Genomic DNA, 9,500 nt, shown 5'->3' on the forward strand with positions numbered 1-9,500 from the left:
TTTGTTACAAGCTCTAATCTTAGAAAACATGAGAAAACTCACACTGGAGAGAAACCATATACATGTCATCTTTGTGGAAAAGCCTTTACTCAAAGCTCTAATCTTCGGGAACATGAGAGAACTCACACCGGTGAGAAACCATATATATGTCATCTATGTGGAAAAGCCTTTGTTCAAAGCTCTTGTCTTAGAAAACATGAGAAAACTCACACTGGGGAGAAACCATATACATGTCACCTATGTGGAAAAGGCTTTGTCACAAGATCGAATCTTCGACAACATGAGAGAATTCACACTGGAGAGAAACCGTATAAATGTCACCTGTGTGGGAAAGCCTTTCTTCAAAGCTGTAATCTTCGAGAACATGAGAGAACTCACAGTGGAGAAAAACCTTATACATGTCATCTATGTGGAAAAGACTTTGTTCAAAGCTCTTATCTCCGAGAACATGAGAGAACGCACACTGGTGAGGAACCATATACATGTCATCTATGTGGAAAAGCATTTGTTACAAGCTCTAATCTTAGAAAACATGAGAAAACTCACACTGGTGAGAAGCCATTTACATGTCATCTATGTGGAAAAGGCTTCGTTATAAGGTCCAGTCTTCGAGAACATGAAAGAATCCACACTGGGGAGAAACCATATACCTGTCATCTATGTGGAAAAGCCTTTCTTCAAAACTCTTACCTTCGAGAACATGAGAGAACTCACACCGGTGAGAAACCATATAAATGTCTTCTATGTGGAAAAGCCTTTGTTCGACGGTCTTGTCTTAAAAGACACGAGAAAACTCACACTGGAGAGAAACCATATACATGTCATCAGTGTGGAAAAGCCTTTGTTACAAGCTCTCATCTTAGAAAACACGAGAAAACTCACACTGGCAAGAAACCATATATATGTCATCTATGTGGAAAAGGCTTTGTTACAACGTCTGATCTTCTAGAACATGAAAGAATTCACATTGGAGAGAAACCATATGCATGTCATCTATGTGGAAAAGCATTTGTTACAAGCTCTGATCTGAGAGACCATGAGGGAACTCACACTGCAGAGAAACCATATACATGTCTTCTATGTGGAAAAGCCTTTGTTACAAACTCTGATCTTAGAGACCATGAGGGAACTCACTCTAATTCTAGTGAATGAACATGGAAGTGCCTTCAGCCACAGCGCTAATGTGAAACCAACCAGAGGACTCAGGTGGGGGAAGTTCCATGGTCATATTCATTATGGAAATGCCTTCATTTTTAACTTCTCCTTACACAACGTGAGTGAACTGCATTTGGAGGAACCCTATATTCACAAAGGGGAAGAGACATTAGCTGGCCTCTGGTCATAGGGTGCACAAGAAAATCCAGTGAATAACAGTCTAATCTCCTTAAATGGGAAATGACAAGAAAATCTTTACAGAAAGAGGTCACTGTAGGAGAATAACAGAAAAATTAATGCTGGAGAAGTTATTCATTGTTACATGCATGGAAAAAAACTTGACTAGTAGAAAAACCATTGTAGGCATGTGAAGTTTCACACTCTGTATAATAGTGAACGAATGGCAGTCTAAAGTGATTTTTAATTCCTTAGTCAACATGTAGTTTCTCATACTGTACATATAGCATTGCTAAAATCAGATAAAAGGTTAGACTTTGCATTAGAAATCCCTGACTAGGAAAAACATTTATCAAGAAAGTCTTAACACACAATTTAGATATTAATTTATAATTTTGCCTAATGGCCTATTATAAAAATATAAGAAAGGTAGGATTGTGACATCATCTGGGAATTCTAAATTCAGAATTTTGTAACTTTTGTTTTTTAGAATAGTTCTTGGAACTGCATATGAAGCAAAGTTGTTGCTGAAAAATCCATTGTGTTGGTCAGGGCCTATTTTTCATGCATCAATAGTAGTTATGATGACTGGATTCAACTAGAAAGTGTCTTTGAATATTAACCGAAAAACAACACAAGATGATGCGTCATGACTACATATTGTTAACCATGTATGTGGGTCGTAGTGATGAACTAAAGATTGTTACATAGATAACTTGTGACTGAATTCTGTATAAATTTTCATTTTAAAATGCCATTATTGAGGGACATCTGGGTGGCTCAGTCGGTTAAGCATTCGACTTTGATTCAGGTCATGATCTCACAGCTGAATTCGAGCCCCACGTTTGGGCTCTGTGCTGACAGCTCAGAGCCTGGAGCCTGCTTGAGATTCTGTCTCATTCTTTCTCTGCCCCTCCCCCACTGTCTCTCAAAAATAAACGAATGTAAAGATTAAAAAGAATAAAATGCCATTATTGAGACAAAGAAGGGTATTACCTAACAATAAGGGGTCCATTCAACAATAGGATATAGTGTGTAAATATTTATTCACTCAACATAGGAGCACCTACATGTATAAAACAAATATGAACAGATGTTAAGGGAGAGAGAGTTATGTAATAGAAGGGGGGCGTTAATACACCCTTCCAACAATGAATGAAACATTCAGACAAAATCAGAAAACATCAACCGTAAGTGACACGTTAGATGAGATGGACTTCAGAGAGGTACACTGCACACGCATACTTCATCCAAAAGCAGCAGAAAAACACTCTTTGCAAGTGCCCATGAGATATTCTCCAGAATTGGTCATAGTTACTGCCTGTTAGTACCAGTGGGTATTTTCTTCCTATTTTATCCAAGCCATGTAATTGCCCCTCTTCCTCTCCTGAAAACCCCTTGCTTTCACCCCACAGATGGGACACTTTTCTGGTTACTGCTGGAATTGGTGCTCCCCAAACTGCAATTCTTTAATCCCAAATAAACACTTACCTGCCTTTCATTGTAGCTCGTTTTCAGGTTGGCAGAGGGGACAAGAAATGTTTCTTTTCCTTTCTTGGCCAGGCACTATCTGGGAGAGATGACTTTGGAAGGAAGTCTTACTCTATTCTGGCTCTCCCAGTTTTCAGGATCCCACCCGCAGCTCCAGAGTGAGTGTGCTCACTCTGCCACTGCCTCAAAAGGTGCCACCATAGACCACCAAACTATTGAAGGAAAATAATTGTTAAAATCTTTTAATATTTATTTTTGAGGGAGGGAGAGAATCCTAGCCGGCTCTGCCGTGTCCTCACAAAGCCCTTTTTGGGGCCTGAGCCCATTAACCATGAGATCAGGACGTGAGGTGAATTCAGATGCTCAATGGACTGTGCCCACCCAGGTGCCCCAAAGAAAAATAATTTTCCTTTAACCCTTCTAGGTTCTTGGCTTTGACGTCCCACCCCAGCTGGGGTGCCAGACAACACTAAACGGGAGGCTCTGAGCCCCTGCGCTGCTCCCGGCGGCCAGCAGGTGGCGCGCAAACCTGCCCTTTCTGGGGGGAGAGGGGCGCGTGAGCTTTCCACCGTGGTTGGGGTGGGGGGGACGGGGGAGACACGCGCACTGACGGCTATGGGCTGGGGAGGGGCTGCGCCCCGCCTCCTGGAGGCTCCTCTCAGGCAGGGAACGCAGAGCCTCCCTCCAGGGTGTCCCCGCGTGGGCCACTCTCCGCCTTCGCAGTGCCACTTTAGGGGGACTCTCAAAGGACAGCCACCGCGGGAGTCTGCGAGGCCAAAGTGGAACTTCCGGGGCAGTCTGAGCAGGTCAGATGGACGCCAGCCTCCACCCAGAGGCAACTTTGCCTGAACACGCATTCCTTGCTAGTACACTTTTTCTTTTTAATCCCCGCCTTTGGCCTTTAAAAACCTTTTCCTATTTCACTCAGAGGAGCCTCTCTTGCCGGATGCAATGTACCCCCACCCACAAACCGTTTAATAAAGCCAATTGGATCTTCAAATTGACAGGGTTGAATGCAGTTTTTTTAGCACACCAAGGGGAAATGGGGCCCCTATGTACATGCTTCTACTGCTTTTTAATGTTTCATTTCCTTATAACTCTATATAAAGTAGTTGAAAAAACAGGTGTACTAACATATTTGAAATTCCAAAATTTTATTTACACCCCAAACAGAAGTATTCCAGTACCTTACCTTTTTTTCCAAATTCAGAAAGTGTATTTCTAAGTTCTTTTAAAGCTTCACATATATCTAACCAGCTTTCAAAGTCACTTTCTCTCATTTGTTTTAAGCAAGGGGACAGGCCTTCTAATAGCACACAACTTCATATATTGCCAGTTTCTCCTTTGTTCAAAATAATGTATCACATTGATAATTTGCGTTTAAAAATGGTTTTGATTTCAGCACTGTACTTCCTCTTCAGAGATTATGTATGTTAGTACTTGGTAAAATGGTAATTTATGAGGAAATTGTTCTAGTAGCATTCAATCTCGGTGCCCTGTGTGAGAAGGAAAGCTGGTAAACACAAGTAAAAAGGGCCAGCCCGATGTCCAAGGTTGGATACTCCCCTTGAATGTTTTTGCCTTCTGTAATCTTGCTTGCCTCTTCCATCAGCCAGAAACCAGGAACCAGAAGCTTGACTAGTAGTCCCATTCAACCCGGAAGCACATAGGCATGAAAGATCAGTAAAACCCATGCTAAGCCAGATGCTCAGCCTTTGGAGGTGACTCTGCTGGGCCAGCACCGGTGATAAATACAGTTTTTGGTTCCCCGAGGGTGTGCCACTTGTCTCTTCCTGGGCGCTGAGCATTTGCTGTAACATGTGTGTATCTATGTGTTTATAGGTAGTTTATAGAACAGAAATGAGAATATTCCATGTGTTTGCTGAGTTAGAAAAAAAATGTATACCTTGTACCCTATTTTTAAAGGTTATTCTATTTATATTTATAGAAATGGAAGTTTTAAAGACTTGAAATTGTGAGCTGAACACAGATTTGGCACAGTGATTTTGGGAAAGGGACATAACTTCTCCCTTTATCTATGGTTGTCATAATTGTCCATTATTGTATCTGGCCAAGAGCAGTTTTATATCAATATCATGTTGCCAATTGATAATTACCTAACCTAGACCATATCCATTTTTTTAAACAAAATGATGTAATACAGGTTTACTGCCAGGTAAAAGGTGAACAACAAGGAAAACCTCCTGCATGTCATCATCCTCTACATTGTAGAAGTGTGTTTTTCTAGTAAAGAGTAAACCAGGTCTCTGTAAAATGTTACTTAGTCCCATCTCATATTTTATTCAACATGATGGCTGATATTTTGAGTTTAACTTTCCCTCATGTAAAATATTTTAGGAAAGTAAGTTTACATTGCTCAAAACAAAAACACATGACAATCCATATCTTCACAGGGCTTTGCATTTCTTACCTTGCAAGAAACTGTACAGCTGAAGAAAAAAAAAACGGGGTGTCTAAATTAAACATGAATTTGTTGCACCCTGCATTCATTTTTCTAATCTAGACTCTGGGAGACTTGGGAGACTACATTGTACAGAATGTGTGAGTTACACTGAGCAGACACCCTCCAAATGTCCCCCAGTTAAGGTGGGATGGGTAAAACATTCCTCAGGTACTGGTGACTGCCTGAGAACATAGGCAGGGAGAAAAGAAACGGTTAGCTGATGTGGAAAACAAAGGCAAAAGGAAATGTAGATAACATTAAATCTCCTTATAACTTGCAGCCCATTGACAAATACTTGAGATCTGCAGAGTATGACATTCCTCCAGGAACTCCCAATCTTAATGCTTTGCTAGAGGCAAAAAAACCACCTTATCTTGACAATAATAGCCAGGGCTCCTGGATCCTATGTCATCTTTAACATGTGAATATCCCTTTGGAAACTGATTTGTACATTCCTCCACTTAAAAGCATATAACCAATCACAACCCCAGTGCAGCTCTTTCTGCCCAAGAGTCCTGTCCTTGTGCTTTAATAAAAACACCTTTTTCTTGCACCAAAAACATCTCAAGAATTCCTTCCCAGACCCCAGATCAAGTCACATCAATTACAGTCATGCTGGACATGAAACCACTAGAGTTTGTAACTGTCCTTTTTTTTTTTTAAGAGACAGTGTGAGCAAGGCAGAGGGGCAGAGAGAGACAGAATCTTAAGCAGGCTCTGCGCTCAGCCAGGATCCCGACACATGGTTCCATCTCATGACCCTGGCACCATGACATGAGCCAAAATCAAGAGCCAGACGCTCAACCAACTGAGCCACCCAGGCAGCCAGATTGTAACTGTCTTAATGATTTACAAGAAACACACCATGTTAATAATAGACCTCAAGGGGCGCCTGGGTGGCTCAGTGGGTTAAGCGTCCGACTTCAGCTCAGGTCACGATCTCACAGTCCGTGAGTTCGAGCCCTGCGTCGGGCTCTGGGCTGATGGCTCAGAGCCTGGAGCCTGCTTCCGATTCTGTGTCTCCCTCTCTCTCTGCCCTTCCCCCATTCATGCTCTGTCTCTCTCTGTCTCAAAAGTAAATAAACGTTAAAAAAAATTTTAATCTTTAAAAGAAATAATAATAATAGACCTCAAGGAACCTATAGACTCAAATTCCTGGAGCCCTAAGGTCACCCTCCCCTCTATAGAATGGAAAACCTTCTAGTAGTCAGTCTTCATAATCTCAGTGCAATGCTTTCTGCCCATGGGTCCTGTTCCTGCGCTTTAATAAAACCACTTTTTTTTTTGTACCAAAAATGTCTCAAGAATTCTTTCTTTATTTGGGGCACCTGGGTGGCTCAGTCCATTAAGCATCTGACTTTGGCTCAGGTCATGATCTTGTGGTTTGTGGGTTCAAGCCCCACATCAGGCTCTGTGCTGACAGCTCAGAGCCTGTACCTGCTTCGGATTCTGTCTCTCTCTCTCTCTCTGCCCCTTCCACACTCATGCTCTGTCTCTCACGCTCAAAAATGAACATTAAAAATTTAAAAAAAAAAATCTTTCTTGGCCATTGGGTTGGAAAGAATTCATTTCCACATTGGTGTCTACCTGCTGGTGCCTGTGTAGAATTTTCTAAGTATGTGCCAGAACCTGGATGCCGTCACAAGTCATCCTCTAGTAGCTGGGAAACAGAGAGGATACCCAAGGACCTCCTCGTGGTCCATCAACAGCCCCAGATAAAGAACACAAACCCAGAAGTCCAGACATGAGGGTGGCTGCAGGAAGTGCAGAAAGGCAGTCAGTCAGCATGGAGACAGGGCTGTGGCCTGATGTTTGGTATAGGCAGGGCTTTGGAGAGAGGCAGAAATGGATCCTAAGTCCAGCTTCCCTGGAAAACACATGCATGAACACATTTATATGAGCCAAAATAAGAATTGTCTCTGAATGACAGATTGTTTTCAGATGAATTTTCATGCCCTATCCTATTTAGTGAATTTCTATTTTCAGCATTTTGGAAAAATCAACACAAATAGTAATCTAATATTTTTATAAGAGAGAAGTAAAATGAATTTCGCTCCTAGTGTTACAGCAAACACTCGGCGCCCAGGAAGAGACAAGCAGCGTGCACTCGGGGAATCAGAAGAGACTTTTGCACCAGTGCTGGCCCCACCGAGTCACCTTCAAAAGCTGAGCACCCAGCTCATGTTTTACTGATCCTTTATACATATGTGCTTCCGGGTTGGGCGGGACTAGGATAGTGAAGATTCTGGTTCCTGAAAGACAAAAGCATGCAAGACATCTAGCTGGCCATTTTTTTTTTTTTTTTTGGAATATGCTCTTACCAGCTTTCCTTCTCATTCCTGCCTCTTGATTCTCAAGCTGCTGTAGAAGACTTAGAGAAAATCATTTTGTGGGGGCAGGAAACCCTTTGCTGCCACAGGAGGAGGAGCGAAGACCATTCTGGCTTCTTCCCACTGGACAGGGATGTCGAAGAGAGGAATGTGACAGCTAGGATTCTTTGCCATCCGAAGGAGAGTAGTGACAGCTAGAATGGTCCAACTAGACCATCATCTGGAGTTTGACAGCTTCTAGGCAAGAGGAAACAAACCTGGTTAGCATATTAAGAACACAAGGATCAAACAGGAGGGCTATGAAAAGCATTAGGAGAAGACCAGCTAAAGTGAGGAGCCAGGATGCCTAATTCCATATGTTGCTCCAAGAGTTCCATGAGTCTGCTAATTCCTGCCTCCGTTTGTTGATTCACTCCCTTAGCTGCTGGACCGTATCTCCAACTACCCCTGATTGGTTGACACAGAAGCAACATTCTTCATTTAGGAAGAGACATAATCCTCCCCTTTCGGCAGTTAGCAGGTCCAGCCCTCTTCTGTTCTTCAAGATTACCGCTGCTAGGGAGTTTATTTGGTCTTGTAAAACCACCAGAGATTTGATAACCCATTCTATGTCATCTGTTAGGTCCTTAGATAATTTATGACAATAAGTGGTTGAGGAGACTATTCCTCCTATTCCAGTGCCCATCCCTGCCGTTATTCCTAAGGCAATCAGCAGGGGTATGACTTGAATGGCTCTTTTTGATTGAGTATATGCTGCCAAGGGTACTATAAGAGACCGATTGTTGGGAAAAATGTTTTTCTGAGGAGTGAGGAAGGCCATGTACAGATGTCCACACAATCGACCAGTAGACATAGGTAGGCATCTGTCCCACATACAAAGAGAAGCCCTGGGAGGGGTTGACACCAGGGATGGGTTGTGGGGAAATGAGTGAGTTCCTGACTGTCAAGAGTTTGATTGCACTGGCCAATGGTCAGATTGCCAACTGGCTCTGTTCCCATTGTGTTTGCCAGGCACCTGGGAGCCATTTGGGACAGTTAGACTCCAGTTAGTACAGGTCTCACCATGTGGGGGTCTGGGTCTTCAGTTAACAGGGTAACACTTACAGTTGCCTATGTTATCAGAGTAGCTGCATAGCGGGTGTCCTGTGGACAAGCAGAGCCAGCAGGCTCTGGCCAGGCTGGGATTGATATCATTGAGGAGGTGATGAATTGCATTTAACACTTGGTCCAGACAGGGATCTAAGACAGGTGGTCTACCTGATTTATGTTACGCCAGAGGTTGAAGGGTTAGGTCAGAAGTGACACAACAGGCATGAGGAACATCAGGGCAGGTCCCCCAGTAACGTTTTATTTTCATTTTTCCTGTCCAATAAGTTGTCCCATTTCTGGTACAAGGAGTGACTCTCCTGGTATCGAAACATCTTTTCAGCATGCAGGTGTACACGGTGGCACAGGGGCATGGTGGTAGTGTTGTTTTACCTATGTGGACCAGAGGAGCAGGGGAAGGAATTGGTACAAGGGGAGGGGTTGGAGCAAGAGTCAGGAAGGGCACAGGGGGAGGAATGGTCTCTTTAGGAGGCCGAATGGGGTAGCAGGCAGTGCAACCTGTGCGCCTGTAACATAAGTTTGTCCCTCATGAAGACAGTAGATGGGGTCCAGCGGTGGGGAGCACAGAGTGGCTCCTCAGGCCTCGAGGGACAAGGGGGGAATGATAAATCATGCATTTGCATGGCGTGAGTGAGAAGACTCCTTTTGAGCAGGTTAGGAACAGGAATATGTGCAACAAGGACAGGAGATAGGGCAATTCCATCCTGGGGTAGGAGACAGGTAATAAAGACAGAGAACAATATGCAGTGAAGGACGTCAATCACAACTCAGATCAT

General features: G+C 43.2%; 1 protein-coding gene across 6 annotated transcripts in view; it reads left to right on the plus strand.

The window, feature by feature from the left end:
• LOC125923515 (zinc finger protein 14-like) overlaps nucleotides 1–1,919 on the plus strand; it is a 17,965-nt gene extending 16,046 nt beyond the window's left edge. For all 6 annotated transcript variants that reach the window (XM_049631859.1, XM_049631858.1, XM_049631857.1 and 3 more), the window contains one exon: nucleotides 1–1,919. This exon is cut by the window's left edge and continues 1,017 nt beyond it. In XM_049631859.1, the coding sequence (XP_049487816.1) occupies nucleotides 1–1,152 (1,152 nt within the window). In that variant the 3' untranslated portion in view covers nucleotides 1,153–1,919.
• Nucleotides 1,920–9,500: the final 7,581 nt, after the last annotated feature.

This window comes from Panthera uncia, chromosome B1 (assembly GCF_023721935.1).
Source record: "Panthera uncia isolate 11264 chromosome B1, Puncia_PCG_1.0, whole genome shotgun sequence".
NCBI classification, from domain to species: domain Eukaryota; kingdom Metazoa; phylum Chordata; class Mammalia; order Carnivora; family Felidae; genus Panthera; species Panthera uncia.